Below are 16,471 nucleotides of genomic sequence, written 5' to 3' on the forward strand. Positions count from 1 at the left end.
CAGAACCTAGACAAGCTAACACATGCTTATAGTACTTGGGTTCCAGGAGCCCAGACGGAGTTGGGTCCAAAGGTGAACTGAAATCATCTAAAACTTCATTCCGCAAGTGTCCCAACTCAACACTGACAAGTGATAAGAGGTGGCTCTCAAGAGGTAGGTTGGAGCTTGAGTTAGTCACAGGTGAGCTTAATCTAATTAAAGCTACAATCAATCCTAAAGCCCAACTCAAATCTAGGAGGATTTTAAAAAATCAGCCTCTCACTTGAAGTGCTAAGGAGAGATAAAGGCTTATGCTCTCAAAACTAAAATTAAATTAAATTTGTTTCCACAATTTTTTCCACAGAATGTCTAATACACAATAAAACAATTTCAAGACATACAAAGAAGGAAAATGGGATCCATAATCAAAAGAAAATACAGTCAATACAAACCAATTCACCAAGAATCCAGTTATTGTAATTAGCATCAAGGACTTAAAAAGTATTATAAATACATTAAAGACTTTACAGTATAGGTTTGATTATAGTGCATGAAGCCATGGAGTATTTCAAGAGATATTAAAATTCCAAAAAAGAAACAAATGAGAATTCTAGAACTATGCAAACACTAAACATAACTGGTGTCTATATTAATATCAGACAAAGTAGACTTTAAGACAAGGAAAATTACCAGACATAAATTAGGTTATTTCACATTCACAAAAGGTTAGTTCCTTAAGTCGTACAATGACAAATGCGTCTGCATTTACTAAAAGAGCTTCAAAAGAAACGTAGCAGAAGTTTATAAAACTAAAGGGAAATACAGGCGTTGACCTACACCCTGCAGGCCTGCAAGTCTTGTAATTGCTCAGGAAGAAAGAACCTGTAAATGGTGACAGAAACATCAACAGTTTGAAATCTTATAAGTCCAAAGTCCTGGAGCTATACCTCAACCCAAAAGGCAGTCTGGACATGGCAGTAATCTTCACTGTTCCAGGAAAAGGAGGCTACCATTTATAGGGGCAATTAACCTCAGATTGGCTCATCAGTTACTAGGTAAATTAGCAGAGGCGGGTCCTTTGCAGCCCCACTGGCTAATGACGGCAAATGTTTCCCCTTGATAAACTAGCAGGTAAAGTTACTTTGGTCCAAGGATTAGAATAATAACTGGCTGGGGAAGGAACTGGTTGAGCAGGGGATATTCAAAGAGGAGGAGAACTGCTGTTTTGAGGGGTCTGATCATACAACAGGCAAAACCACAGTGATAGCTGGAGATTTTAGCATATTGCTTTGAGTAACTGATGAATCAAGTACACACACACACACACACACACACACACACACACACCAGTCAGGAGATAGAAGATTTGAACAACATTATCAAGCGACTTAACCTAATTGATATTTATAGAACAACTAAATCCCACAACTGTAGAATACACAGTCTTTTTAAGTAATAAAACGTGGAAGATGGACTCATGCTGTACCATAAGATTCAAAAATTCCAAATAATTGAAATCATTCAGGGTATGTTCTTTGACTATAACAGAAAATAGTAACAAAAAGACAACTAGAGAATCCTTAAATATTAAATAATCCATTTCTAGCTCAAAGAGGAAGCAATAAGAAAAATTAGAAAATTTTCTAACTGAAAGATAATGAAAACACAATGTATCAAACTTTGTGGGATACACCTAAACCTATGCTTAGAGGAAAACACAGTACTAAGAAAGCTAAAAAAATGAAAAGAATTTAAAAATAAGTAGAAAAAGGAATTAAAAGATACGGGAAGACTAAATAAAAATATGAAAATAGAGAACTCAACAAATTGAAAGTTGGTCTTTTAAAAGACTCTTTAGGTTGAATTAAAAAATGTGAGAAAAAAATAAATGACCAATACAGGAAGGATAAAAAGGATGTCATTAGGGAACCTACACTGATTAAATGACTTGCTGCTAAGTCTCTTCAGTCGTGTGCGACTCTGTGCAACCCCATAGACGGCAGCCCACCAGGCTCCGCTGTCCCTGGGATTCTCCAGGCAAGAACACTGGAGTGGGTTGCCATTTCCTTCTCCAATGCATGAAAGTGAAAAGTGAAAGTGAAGTGGCTCAGTCGTGTCCGACTCTTAGCGAGCCAATGGACTGTAGCCTACCAGGCTCCTCGGTCCATGGGATTTGCCAGGCAAGAGTACTGGAGTGGGCTGCCATTGCCTTCTCCAGGATTAAATGATTTAGGGGCATATAATTTAAAACTTGTGTCAATAATTTAACAACCTACAAGAAATGGGCAAATCCTTAAAACTACAATCACTAAAACTGAAAGAAGATAAGTCAACTTTCAAAAATAGAGGAGGGAATACTTTCTTATAACGCCAGTATAACTTTGATAACAGAATCTGACAAGATTACCAAAAAAAAGAAAATTATCAACCAAATGTCCCTCAAGAACACAGATACAAATATCTTTAGCAAATTACTAGCAACTTGAGGAAAGTCAGGTATAAAAAGGATACGTCATACTCATGTGTGATTCACCCTGGAATTCCAAAATCAGTTATAATACTTTTATATTGTCTCTAATATATCATCAGTGTGGAGTAGGATTCAGAGCTATGAGATTTGTGGTAATCTTTAATGCCTGAATTTTTAGATTCTATGTAATTGTTTAAACTGATTTTTATTCAGAACAATGACACATTAAAGATTCATAGAGTGAATATTGAACATAAATATTTTACATTTAGGTATTTTAACTTTAAACCTATTATTTTCAAAACACAATTCATGATCATTGCTTGAAACACAAGTCCTTAGTAGAGAAATCTTATTCTTATTTTTAATTATAGAGGTTTCACAATTATCCAGGTTTAAAGCCTGAATTATCTTAAACTCTTTCTTCTGCTTCATTGTCTCCTATACCCATTTTATCTCCACAATTCCTTTAAAATATCTTTAATCATGCCTATTTTAACATTTCTAATATTAACATAATAGTTTCATTTATGGCTTGTTTTTATCAAGTCATATGTGCAACTTATTTTTGTTAATATTTTTGTTGAAGTAAAACACACATACAGTAAATTGCACACCTCTTAAGTGTATGGATTGATTTTTCAATCTTTCAATCTTTCATTAGATTTATCCCATTGTATACTCCTATTTTATGGTATGTTTTAAATGTTTAAGCCACAAATGTATTTTAAACACGTCCTTTTCTATGGTTTCTTGATAGTTAATAGAAATGTAAATGATTTTTCTACTTAAATCACCTATATTGAGGTATAATTTACTTACTACACAATTACTATGTAAAAAAATTACCATTTTAAGTGACAAATGCATACACCCATGTAACCCTCATTACAGTTAAAACGTGTAGCATTTAGGGACTTTCCTGGTGCTCCAGTGGTAAGACCCTGAGCTCCCAAAGCAGGGGTCTTGAGTTCAGTCCTGGTTCAGGCGACTAGATCCCACATGCCACAACTAAGATTTTGCATGCCACAACTAAAAGAAAAGATACTGCAGGCCACAACTAAGACTTGGCACGGTTAGATAAATAAACATTTTAAAAAAATGTACCCTGGAGAAGGAAATGGCAACCCACTCTAGTATTCTTGCCTGGGAAATCCCATAGACAGAGTAGCCTGGCAGGCTACAGTCCACGGAGTCGGAGTCAGACACAACTTAGCAACTAAACAACAAACACACAATCAGGCAGATTGTGATTTGGGGAAATGCCTTTTGATGGAAATGTGGCATAAAGCAGAGTGAAGTGACCTAGCAATATGGAATGTAGAGTTTTGTAAGAAATTAAAATTTGTGTATAGAGTCATAGTTGCAAATATTCAAATAATAAAGTCTGTGGCTAAAGAAAAAAAAATTGTGTAATATTTTGTTGTTCAGTGGCTAAGTTGTATCTGACTCTTGCGACCCCATGGACTGCAGCATGCCAGCCTCTGTCCTCCACTGTCTCCTGGAGTTTGCTCAAATTCATGTTCATTGAACTGGTAACATTATCTAACCATCTCATCCTCAGCTGCCCCCTTCTTCTTTTGCCTTCAATCTTTCCCAGCATCAGGGTCTTTTCCAATGAGTTGGCTCTTTGCATCAGGTGGCCAAATTATTGGAGCTTCAGCATTAGTCCTTCCAGTTAATATTCAGGGTTGATTTCTTTTAGGATTGACTGGTTTGATCTCCTTGCTGTGCAAGGGACTCTCAAGAGTTTTCTCCTGCACCACAATTGGAAAATATCAATTCTTCAGGGCTCAGCCTTCATTGAGGCTCTCATATCCATATATGACTACTGGAAAAACCATAGCTTTGACTATATGAACCTTTGTCTGCAAAGTGATGTATCTATCTGTTTTTTAATATGCTGTCTAGGTTTGTGAAAGCTTTCCTTCCTAGGAGCAGGTGTCTTTCAATTTCATGGCTGCAGTCACCATCCACAGTGATTTTGGAGTCCAAGAAAATAAAATCTGTCTTTGCTTCCACTTTTTCCTTTTGTATTTGTCATGAATTCATGGGACCAGATGCTATGATCTTAGTTTTTTTGAATGTTGAGTTTCAAGCTAACCTTTTCACTCTCCTTTACCCTCATCAAGAGGCTCTTTAGTTCTTCTTTACTTCTTGCCATTAGAGTGGTATCATCTTCATATCTGAGGTTGTTGATATTGCTGCTGGCAATCTTGATTCCAGCCTGTGATTTATCCAGCCAGGCATTTTGCATGACGTACTTTGCATGTCAGTTAAATAACTAGGGAGACAATTTACAGTCTTGCCATACTCCTTTCCCAGTTTTGAACCAGTCAGCTGTTCCATGTATGGTTCTAACTGTTGCTTCTTAAACTGCCTACAGGTTTCTCAGGAGGCAGGTAAGGTTGTTTATTATTCCCATCTCTTTAAGAATTTTTCATAGTTTGCTGTGATCCACACAAAGGCTTTTGTATAGTCAGTGAAGCAGAAGTAAACGTTTTTCTGGAATTCCCTGCTTTTACCATGATCCAACGAATGTTGGCAATTTGATCTCTGGTTCCTCTGCCTTTTCTAAACCCAGCTTGTACATTTGGAAGTTCTTGGTTCATGTAGTGCTGAAGCCTAGCCTTTTTTGAGCACAACTTTGCTAGCATGTGAAAGGAGCACAATTGTATGATAGTTTAAATATTCTTTGGCAAACTCTTCTTTGGGGTTGGAATGAAAACTGATATTTAGATCACTTCCATAATGTGTCCTTGTGCTACTTTATTGTTGATTCCTACAACTTCACGCAAAAATATCCCACCACTGGTGTTAGGCAACACTAATCTGCTTTATGTAACTATAGTTAGCTGTAGATTAACTTTGCCTGATCTAGACTTTCATAAAAGTGGAATCATAGCATTGCATACACTTTTGTATCTGGTTTGTTTTGCTTAACATAAGATTTCTGAGGAATATCCAAGATCATCAAATATTATTGCTGAGTAGTATTCCTGTGTGTGTGTGAGTGTGTGTGTATGTGTGTGTACTCATTGCCTTGTTTAAAGATTTGAGATATTATAGGAAAAAAAGTTGCTATTATAAATGCATACAATTCTGTGGATACATTTTAATTTCTCTTAGGTGGCTAGAAAAGGTAAATAGCTTATGACAATTAAATAGAATTTGTAATGAAAATCTCACAAAGAAAACTCCAGACTCAGATGGCTTCATAAGTAAATTCTATCAAAGATTTAAGGAAGAAACCACACCAACTTTATTCATAATCTTGCAAATAACAAAGGGGAAGGGAATATTTCTAATCATGTAATATTTGTTGTCCTATATGTGATATGTCTTTTCCTCTGGCTGCTTTTAAAATATTCTCCTTATCACTGGTTTTCAGCAGTCAGTGGGGTTGTTTGTCCTTCCCTCCCTCTTCCCCCAACTCTCCCTCCTCTCCTTCCTTTCTTAATTCTGTCTGGATTAGCTGAATTTCTGAACATGTCCATTTATAGTTTTTATCAATTTGGATAATTATCCATCATTTTTATTCAAATGTTTTTTTCTTTTGCCCATCTTTCCTTCTGGGTCTCCAACTGCATCTATGGTAGATAGCTTGAAATGGTCCTACAGATCACTAAGATTGCTGAGTTTTTTTCTAAACTTTTTTCCTCTGTTTGTCAGTTTGGATAAGAAATGCTGTTAGGTGATCCAGTAAAGTCTTCATTTCAGACATTATGTTTTCCCCTAGGGCCTACCTTGAAGACCTAACCCTCAACGTGACTATATTTTGAGATGGAGCCTTTGGAGAGGAAATTAAATTTAATGAGGTCTTAAGGGTGGGGCCTTAGCTCAATAAGAGTGCTATTCTTCTAAGAAGAGTAAGACACCATAGGGGTCTTTCTCTCCGCGCATGCACAAAGGTTATGTGAGGACACAGTGAGAAAGCCGCCATCCAGAAGCCAGAAAGAAAGGTCTCACCAGAAACCAACACTGACAGCACCTTGGTTTTGGACTTGAGGCCTCCACAACTGTGAGAGAATAAATTTCTGTTAAGTGACCAAGTCTGTAGTATTCTATTATAGCAGCCAGAGCAGGCTAACATAGATGTAATTTCTTGAAATTGATATAGTCATTGGAATTGTCTATTTCCTTTTTTATCAGTTTTGGTAAATTATATTTTTCAAGGAAAGCAAAAAATGTCAAATACCTTGATATAAATATTTGTTCTTAATATCCTCTTATTATTTTTATCACCTGTAGGATATTACCACTTTCATTCCTGATATTTGTATTTTGAGTTTTCTCTTTTTACTTGGTCAGTTTAAGGCTTTTCAATTTTATTAATCTGTTCAAAGAACCAATTTTGGCCTGTTGCTTTCCTCTAGTGCACATGTGTTTTCACTTTCATTGATTTCTGCTCATATCATCATTAGTGCCTTTTATTCTACAGATGTTTGAAAATTTTCCAATGAAAAATCTGATCCTCTTATGAAGACACATTGAGCTTTATATCACTATTTTAATCTTCTTCATTCTTCAATACAAACAGAAATCCAAGGCTTACTATATATTTAAGGAACAGCTGCAAAATATCAAAAAAGATAAAAATTAAAAAATAGAAATCAGAGAAGATAACTGAAAATAAAATCTGAGAGGATACAGGTAATACAGGGAACAGAAGGAAACTTTTAAAATGTCTTTAAGATTCTTAGACACAGATGATAAAATGCATCCCTGAAAGCAAAAAACAGTATTTTATGAAGAAAAAATAAAAGGTACAAATATAATGAAATAAATTAATTAGTCAACAAAATGTTTATGGGGAGGAAGCTGAAGCAATGTTCTGGAAACTAGAATAAAAGTGTTAAAGATAAGAATCAAAGGTTAAAAGATAAGAATTTAGATGATTATTTCCAGAAAATGACTTTCAAGCTAGAAATTCAAATATAAATACAGACAGCCTATCAATTACATACATGGCATGCTTCAGATTTTTAAGCCAGTTTAAAAAAAAAATCACCATTTTTCTCTATATTAGTTTCACATAGCTGCTCTAACAAATTACTGCAAACTTAACTGTTTAAATCAATACAGGTTTACTTATCTCCCAGATCTGGAGGTCAGAGGCCTGAAATGGGTATGCAGAACTATACTCCTTCTGGAGGTTGTAGGGGAGAATCTGTTTCCTTGCCTTTTGCAGCTTCTAGGAGCCCCCTACACTGCTTTGCTCCTTAGCTCCTTCTTTCAACCTCAAAGCCAGTAGTATAGCATCTTCTCCCCTTTCTGACCTCTTGTAATCCGTTTTATAGGAACACTTATGATTATGCTGAACCCACTTAGATAATCCTGTAATTTCCTCATTGCAGGATCCTTAACTTAATCACATGTACAAAGTTCCTTCTGCCACACAGGAAAACATATCAATAGGATCTGCATTGAGGGTGGTTATTATGCTGTCTCCAATACTCTCATTAACCTTTTCTCAGGAAACTACTAGAAAATATGTTTCAGAAAAACAAAGGATTATGCAAAGAAAAAGGAACAAGGGAGCTAACACAGAAGAGCAGTATTGAATTAGTAAAAGCAACCAATACTGAATGAATTAGAGGTGGAAATGCTCTAGAGAGAACATCTGGAAGGAAAACAAAATCAGCTAGATTAATCAATATGTTTGATTGTAATGTTTTGTTACTTTGGCAGAGTTTCTGAGGATAGATTATTAATAAGTAGACAGAACATGGCAATTATTAAGGCAAAGAAATAAAAGGTTGTATTAAAAGTTAATGTGATCATATGTGGTTCAGGGTCAAATAATATATAAAAATGTTACTTTAAACAAAAACTGTGAGACTACTATATTGAGAGATGAGAGGATAAAAAGAGTGTGGGGGAGAGTAGGAATGTTCACACTTGGGAGTGGTGTTATAAAAGAGCTTTATGATTGACTTCTAAAGGAGAAAGTTAACAGATAATGTTGGAGAGTGAAAAAAAATCAAGAAACTGTAGTATATTTTGATATATGAAATAAATAACAGAACTGAAAATACTTGAAAAAAATTTTCCTTTTAAGAAAAGTATGGAGATTACTTAAAAAACTAAAAATAGAACTAGTATATAATCCAGCAATTCTACCATTGGGCACACACTCAAAGAAAGCCATAATTCAAAAAGACACATGCACTCCAATGTCCACTGCAGCACTATTTACAATAGCCAGGACATGAAAGCAACCTAAATTTCCATCAACAGGGCAATGTATAAAGAAGATGTGGTACATATACACAATGGAATATTAGTCAGCCATAAAAAGGAACAAAATTGGCTCATGTGTCAAAATGCGGAGGCACCCAGAGAGTGTCATACAGAGTGAAGTAAGTTAGAATGGGGAAAATATTAATGAATATATGTGGAATCTAGAAAAATGGTAATGGTGATTCTATTTGCAAAGAAGAAATACAGACATAGATGTAGAGAACAAACATATAGATACCAAAGAGGAAAGGGGTTTGGGGGAAATTGGGAGACTGGGATACATACTGTATGTATGTATTGATACATACAGTATTGATATTATGTATAAAATAGATAACTAAAGAAAAAATGAAATCTAGCAGAGGGGTTGGGGACTACAGGATTTTTGGCTAAAAATTTAGAATGTGGCAAACTGTTATTACTCACCAATATCTGTATGTTTCTCTACATTTCTCAGGCTCCCTTGCAGTTAAAGAAGGGACCTTGGATTAAACTGGTCAATGAAATGTGGGCAAAGATATATGCCTTTTTTAGGGCTGACCTCTAAAACTTCTTAGGTGATTCACTGTGCTTTTTCTCTTGTCAGGTAAGCTGTGAACCCCAAGTCACAGGAAACAGCAGAAACACTAAAAATAAAAAGAAACTCACATTCTTGAGTTTAACACTTTATCTGACTAGTAACATCCACAATGGATTTCTTGTGAGAAATAAAAATCTACTGTAATTTGGGGGTTTTGGTGACAGCAGTAAATTCAGTGTTGGTTTTTTAAAAAACAGCCACAAATTCCTTGATGGTATTTTGAAAAGTGGCATCTATGTCCCCTCTCCTAAAATTTGGACATGCCTTCAAACTCACAATCAGAAGAATGTGAGAGAAATAATGCTGTTTCTTTTGGGGACTAGGTTAGAAAAACAACATGTAGTTTCTGCCTTGTTCACTGCAACACTTGGTTTTGGAGCACTAGGCCTAAGCAGTCTGGTTACTCTGCTGCCATACCGTGGGGGGAAGCCCAGGCCACATGAAAAGGCAACACATTGGACCTCTGCTAGCATTCACAGTCTTCATAGCTGAATTATCAGAAAAAATTTGTCCCTCTACGCTCCACTGAATACAAGACTCATTAACATAAAAAAATGATTATTTTAAGACAGCATATTTTGCAGTAATTTATTACATAGTAATAGTAACCCAGTACTCACTCTGATAAAGAAATAGAATCATTTGCTTTTTAATCTGTGCACTTGAATTAAATTAGTTTAAAATGATAAATTACTTATTGGCTTGAAGACTTTGCTATTGATTCTCCTCTTTCCCTTTCTTAAAGCGGTGGCTTTCAAACATTTTAAAAAAGAAACATCAAATGAGAAATACATTTTATAAACAGTGACCTAGTGTACATATACATGCATACATATATAATTTAAAACTCCACAAAGTAATACTCAACCTTACCAAATGCCATGCACTGCTTTTCCAAACTAGCCAATTTCATTTTTTTAAAAGTGTAGTTGTCACTAGATTTCCTTGATTACAAATGGGACCCCCACCAATGGGACCCACACCATTCCTTTGAATAACACTATACTAAACCATAATCATTCTTCAGAGCTCTACTCAAATCCAGCCAAGAGCTCTTCACTGACCACTCCATTCCGAGTTCTTTTGAAATTCCTATAATTTATTAGCCATATTGTATTTTCTCTACTATGCATGCTTAACTTGATACTTAAGGTCCAACATTTTTGGCACCAGGGACCAGTTTGGTGGAAAATAATTTTCCCAAGAACGGGGGGTGGTGGGGTGAGGGTGGGGGTGGGTTCAGGATGATTTAAGCACATTACATTATTGTGTGTTTTATTTCTATTATTACATTAGCTCCAATTCAGATTATTAGGCATTAGATCCTGGAGACTGAGGACCCCTGCCTAGGGCAATATTCTGTCTCAATTGCTAAATTCATAGTATTCAATAAATATATTGCTCAAGATCTAGCCAATGTATTTTTAAATCTCACAATTGTCAACATGCATTCCTTCCCTACAGATTTTCTTTGGGGTGGGGCAAGGAAAAATGGTTTAATAATCTATCCGCATACTACGCTTAATTTCAGATTGGAAAAGTGCACAAAGTAGTCCCGACTCTGAGTGAGTTTGTAGTTTTAAAGTAGACCTCATTATCAGACATAATTTTTCAAACAGCTTTCATTACTATACAGCATACGAACTACTTCTCTGGACACAGCCATTAAAATTTTTAAAGAAGTAATAGAACAAAGTTCTCACTAAAATATTTTAGGGATTGGCAAATGGGAGAGTGTTCTGTAGGAATAGCATTTTTCACAACACACTGCAACTACACCTTGATAGTATATTTCGACAACCGCGTCCTCCTTCCGCGGTCCCGGCCAGTCTCACGAGGGAGCTCAGCGCAACGCTGGCGGGATGTGAGGCCAGGCCTCACGGAGCAGGGTTCTGGTTCTCTATCACTTCTCTCCGGAAAAGGGTGACACCACAAAAAAAAAAAAAAAAAAAAAAGCTGGGGCGGGACTTTGCCTCTAACCCCTCACGGCGGTTCTCCCCGCCCGTTATCTTTGCCAGCGGAACCCGCGCTGAGCCCGGGCCTAGCAACGGCCTTAGCAACGTCCGGGCTCCTCCCTCTGGTGTCGCCCGGAAAGCGCTCCGCCGCGGCCAGGCGGGACCAGGGCCGGGCGAGCACCTCGGGCTCCGGCGGAGCGGAAGACGAGTGGAGCTGTGCGAGGACTCGCGGGCTGTGCAGGTCTGAGTCCCACTCTGATCCCTCGTGCGGGTCTCAGCGCTTCTGTGGGGACCGGGATCTGGCCGCAGCCCGGCAGCTGCGGGAGTGGACGCTTCTTGGCCGGGCCCCGGTGGAGGTCGTGCTGGGTGTCGCTTGTGAGTGGGGCCTTGGTCCCTGTGCGGCCGCTAGCATATTTAAAGTCTTGTGGGCCCTTTGAGGAAAGGGCGTCCAAATTTTTCCTCAAAAAAAGTTTTTGTTTTACCCCTAACAACTATTTTCAGTGCAGTCTGGCCCAAGAAAAGTCTGTTCAGGCAAAGTTAGTCCACTAGGTACCCTATTTTTTATTTTTCAGTGTTTGAAGTGATTTGCGGGACACTGGTTGTCACTGAAGGAGAAAATTAGTGCAGGCATAGTGTGCCATGCAGTGTATTTAAAGTATTTAGGTTATAAATAGGTAATAAGCAAAGAGGCTGCCCTTAAGTCTGAATTATTTCTTGGAAATGTAGGACAAGTCAGGAGGTTTATTAACACTGCGAGGTGCCAATTCCATGAAGTTGGATGATAAAATCACTGCTTGATTCAGAACCACAATATTTAAAATTTACTTCTCTCTAAACCCCAGTGTACTATGAAAAACTAAGGCAAGACAGTCTCTACCACAGGATGTGTGCTATGTGTGTGTGGGGGGAGTGGTGGTGAGGAGGGCACAGGCTGTGAGCCTGTAGGAAAAAGGTGTTACCTTGAATCTTTAACAGTAGACCATTGGACCTGTACCTATGACCAAGTTCTTAAAAATAGGAAAATAAAATTTAAGTGGGTTTTATTTGGTACTGTTATGATCCAAAGTACAGGATAAGGAGTTTATATAATGTTCCATTGCTGTGCTGTGTGATCACTCGTGTCCCACTCTCTGTGACCCCATGGACTGTAGCCTGCCAGGTTCCTCTGTCCATGGGACTTTCCAGGCAAGAATACTGGAGTGGGTTGCTATTTTCTCCTCCAGGGGATCTTTCTGACCCAAGTATTGAACTCCTGTCTCCTGCCTGGGGATGGGGGGTGGGGGTAGGAGTTAACTTATTTGTAGCTAGGAGTCTTTTGCTTTATTATTTTGGAAAAACAAGAAAAAAATCTGCTAGGCTGCAGATTACAGGTAAAGGTTGTCAGATACTTCAGTAGCAGTTGCATAGTGAATGCTTCTTTTTCATAATGGTTTTGATTTAGTTAAGTATTTGTTGAATTCCTTATTCTGGAATTGCAGAGTGAAGGATTCTACTCTTGGGGAGTTTACTACTACTAGGAAGGATAGCTTAACTAAAAGGTAACTCCAAATTAAAATACATTTTCCCGTGTTAAATATCTGGAACTAGTAATAAGCACATGAAAGCAAAGAGGTGAAGAGATTGCAATGGGCCATCTAGAATCCTGACTTTGAGACTAAAAATACAGGATTATATGCAAGGTAGAATTGGTACAACTTGATTGAGTAATTAATTTGTGTGGTAAAGAGGGTAGAAAGAGAAAAAAATTAATTTGTTTTCAACCCAAGTTGCAAAATGACAGGTGCATGTCTAGGTAAAAATATTTGTTAGTTCCTTAGGAACGAAGTCTTTTTATGTTCTCAGTAACCCCCACAACTCCACTTGTATTTATCACACATATTTGATGTTAAGATGTATGCTCTGAAAGTTTTGAATCATTGTGTGTGCAATAAATGATTTGTACACATTAGAAACAGGTTGTTCATTAGGTCAGGATGGATCCCTGGTTCATATGGTTTTAGAGACCTTTGGAGGGAGCTCCCCATGACTTAGAACGGCAGGCCTCCTCTGTAGCCGCCTTATCTACATGTGAGAGTGTTTAGGGAAGGCAAGGCAGGGAGCCATAGACCTTTCCCTTGCACCGTCTCAGGGTGTTTGTGTTGTTTGATTTTTGTAGAGAAAGGACTTATAGGCTCTGCTAATTTGGGGCTTCCCTGTTGGCTCAGCTGGTGAAAAACCTGCCTGCCAATGCCGGAGATGCAAGAGATGTAGGTTCGATCCCTGGGTCAGGAAGACCTCCTAGAGAGGGTAATGGCAACCCACTCGAGTATTCTTGCTTGGGAAATCCTGTGGACAGAGGACCCTGGTGGGCTACAGTCCATGGGGTTGCAAAAGAGTTGGACACGTCTGAATGACTAAACAACAAAAAAATTCATTTAGCTATATGGACAGACTGCCAAGTGGAATCCATGAGGATTTTTCTGAGGCATCTCAGGAGGAGTGCGCTTTGAGGCTCCAGAAAAACTCACCAACAGTTTTCCATTAAACGTCAAGCAACTGCATTGACTTTCATGACACCATTGGGAACTGCATAGTTCCCCACTAATGCTGGGCCCTATAGTGGCACATGCAAATCCCTGCATGGCTACTGGAATACCCAGGGAAGTGGAGTCAAATTGAATTAGACCACTCCAATTGCTTTTTTAGGATGAGCCCATGATCTGGATAACTCAAGACTATTGCAGCCTAAAAATGTTTTTAAGAACCTCAGGTAATTGTAGAACAAAGCCAAACCAAGAGGATTTAGGGACCAATTAGTTTCCTGAGTTCAGTGATGAGACCTCCATTGGCTTGTGAGAATTGACCTTTTGTTGGCCAGAGAAGGATTTGTGGCTCTGATTTCTGGAGACTAATAGGATCTCTTCCTAGATTTTTAAGCCTTCTCCTGTTCTCCGAATGACTTTTTGATCTTAGCCAAGATGTCTTTACCTAGATTTGTAGATGGACTCTAGAATCTAACCTGCAAACCATCTGAAATTGTGTGCAGAATACTGCATCTTTAAGTGCATTTACTAGAGAGAAGGTCAAAGACTCTCACGCAGTCTTAAAAGCATCTGAGCTTCAAGGAAAGGTAACAGCTTAATATCCTGCACTCTCCCAGTCATTGAGGGCATACTGACAAAGATAAAAGTCATTTTTAGGAAGGTGATTTGGAGTAGAGATCACATAATGTTTTCCATTCATGAGGCAAGAGGAGGGATGGGACAATCATTTTTAAATATCACTTTGTCCTAGCAACCCAAAATGTAAACCCTTACCTAATCAGTACACATCAAAAATATTTATTGTATTTTGGCTTTCCCCTTGGATAAATTTGGCAAGTGTATTTTACTTTTCCTTCAATGACCAACATCTTTTTTCTTTGCCTTTCTTTATTGGGTCCCAAGTTCCCTGGCATTTACAATCTCTAAAAAACTCCTGATGGCTGATTAAATTAGTATCACTAACTTCTTGTTAGTAAATTATATTGTGTATTATGTTCCACTGGACTCTTTGTTCACTTTCATTTTGGGAAACCACAAAAAGTTCCCTGTTTCTGTCACAGCATTTCTCCTCTCAGTGTTTGTACTTGAAGTGCCTGGAGTCTCATAGTTAAACACCACAATACCATAAGGCTTTAGGTTATGAGAATCATTTTACAGCTCTGGAATGCATATCAAATTAAGAGGGCCCCAGTCTCTTTTTCCCTCTAAGCATATTGTACTTACAAAGTATTTGAACAACAGTTTTGGCAACCATCATCCTCCTTTGAACGAAATATTTAAATGAGAAAGCCATTTTACTATTTTATCTCTAGACCTGAAGACTGAATGGTGTATATTTTTGAAAGCAATATGAATTCTTAGAATGGGTGAACACTGATGTTACTCTGTAAAATTTAACATTTATAAGATTACACTTGAATCTTTATGTATATGCCTTTATATTTTTGTAGGCATATGTTTCACCTTTTGAGATATTTAAAAAATTATAATTTAAAAAATTATAATTGGTAGTGGATGCCTCTCATTTTAATGGATGTTTAGTTATATTTTTATGTGTGTTTTAATTTATGTTGGAGAGAATTACATCTTTTAGAACATAAGCAACTAAATTTTACTGATTTCACCTTGTATTTTTTTCAAGGTTCAGACTGAGAATTGATGTCATGTCAGAGTGTAATTTGATGTCATATAATAACAAGTGAAAGTCAGAGCTTGCAGGGTTGAATACATTCCTGGCTGATACTAACATAAAAACATTACATTCCTAATATAGAGCAAAAGTACTGTTTCTGGAGCAAAAATAGTCACTGAGAAATAAAATGTTTGTACCTAAACTTTATATTTGAAATCATTTTGCTGGGAGACAACCTTCCTATTTTTATGGAGGGACTAGCTTTAAAGGGTCTACCCTGGAGAATCCCAGGGATGGGGGAGCCTGGTGGGCTGCTGTCTGTGGGGTCGCACAGAGTCGGACACGACTGAAGCAACTTAGTAGCAGCAGCAGCAGCTTTAAAGGGTAATTTTTTTTAGTTTATTGCTTTTTAATATTATATCTTAAAGCATGCTAATCTAGTGGTTTAAAAACTTATTAACATTTGTTAGTAAATACTAAAGTCTGCACACAGTTGTGAATTAAACAGTAAGTGAAATGTTTTGTTTTTTATTTTGCCCCCCCCCACTTTTTTTTTCTAGTGCATCTACAATATGTGTTTTAGAAATAAAAGTTAAACTTTGATTTGAATGAAAAATGTCTCTCAATACACCTGTATTTCTCAAAGAAAGGGAAGAAGATACTTCAAAATTTGTGGAAATACAGCAGTCACAAACTACATGCATAGCTGCAGAAGATCCTCTTCAAAACTTATGCTTAGCATCTCAAGACGTTCTTAAAAATGCTCAGCAAAATGGAAGATCAAAATGTCTCAAGTGTGGTGGTTCAAGAATGTTCTACTGCTATACATGTTACGTCCCAGTTGAAAATGTACCTGTTGAACAGATACCACATGTGAAGGTTGGTGAGAAATTTAATTATTTGAAAGTAGAATTGATTTTAAAAACACATCTGATATATCCCTACTCTAATATAACTGATAAGCTTGATAAATAACATCATTATGAAAATTAATTAGAAAGTTTAATCCTATAGACCTGTAAACCTATTTTTTCCCCCCTTGTTTCTAGAAAAAGAGACATACATTGCTGAAACACTTGCATATGAGAT

General features: G+C 37.2%; 2 protein-coding genes across 42 annotated transcripts in view; one reads left to right on the top strand and one right to left on the bottom strand.

Moving 5' to 3' along the window:
* Positions 1-11,437, bottom strand: part of FAM227B (family with sequence similarity 227 member B) — a 212,654-nt gene extending 201,217 nt beyond the window's left edge. For 15 of the 18 annotated variants that reach the window (XM_086320840.1, XM_086320830.1, XM_086320832.1 and 12 more), the window contains exon 1: positions 11,052-11,437. The gene's annotated coding sequence lies outside the window, so the exon portion shown is untranslated. Of the gene's footprint in view, positions 1-816; positions 1,057-11,051 lie in introns of those variants that run through there. The other 3 variants (XM_086320823.1, XM_086320825.1, XM_086320824.1) reach the window with 3 other exon arrangements.
* DTWD1 (DTW motif tRNA-uridine aminocarboxypropyltransferase 1) overlaps positions 11,377-16,471 on the top strand; it is a 94,366-nt gene continuing 89,271 nt past the window's right edge. For 8 of the 24 annotated variants that reach the window (XR_015134463.1, XM_086320858.1, XM_086320861.1 and 5 more), the window contains exons 1-2: positions 11,377-11,468; positions 15,943-16,261. Coding sequence is in view for 22 of the 24 variants with exons in the window: in XM_086320858.1 (XP_086176984.1) it covers positions 15,998-16,261 (264 nt within the window). In the remaining 2 variants the exon portion in view is untranslated. Of the gene's footprint in view, positions 11,777-14,198; positions 14,337-15,942; positions 16,262-16,471 lie in introns of all 24 variants that reach the window. The other 16 variants (XR_015134464.1, XM_086320859.1, XM_086320848.1 and 13 more) reach the window with 5 other exon arrangements.

Source organism: Bos grunniens, chromosome 10, assembly GCF_055505025.1.
Source record: "Bos grunniens cultivar Pamir isolate PY7600 chromosome 10, Bosgru_T2T1.0, whole genome shotgun sequence".
NCBI lineage: Eukaryota > Metazoa > Chordata > Mammalia > Artiodactyla > Bovidae > Bos > Bos grunniens.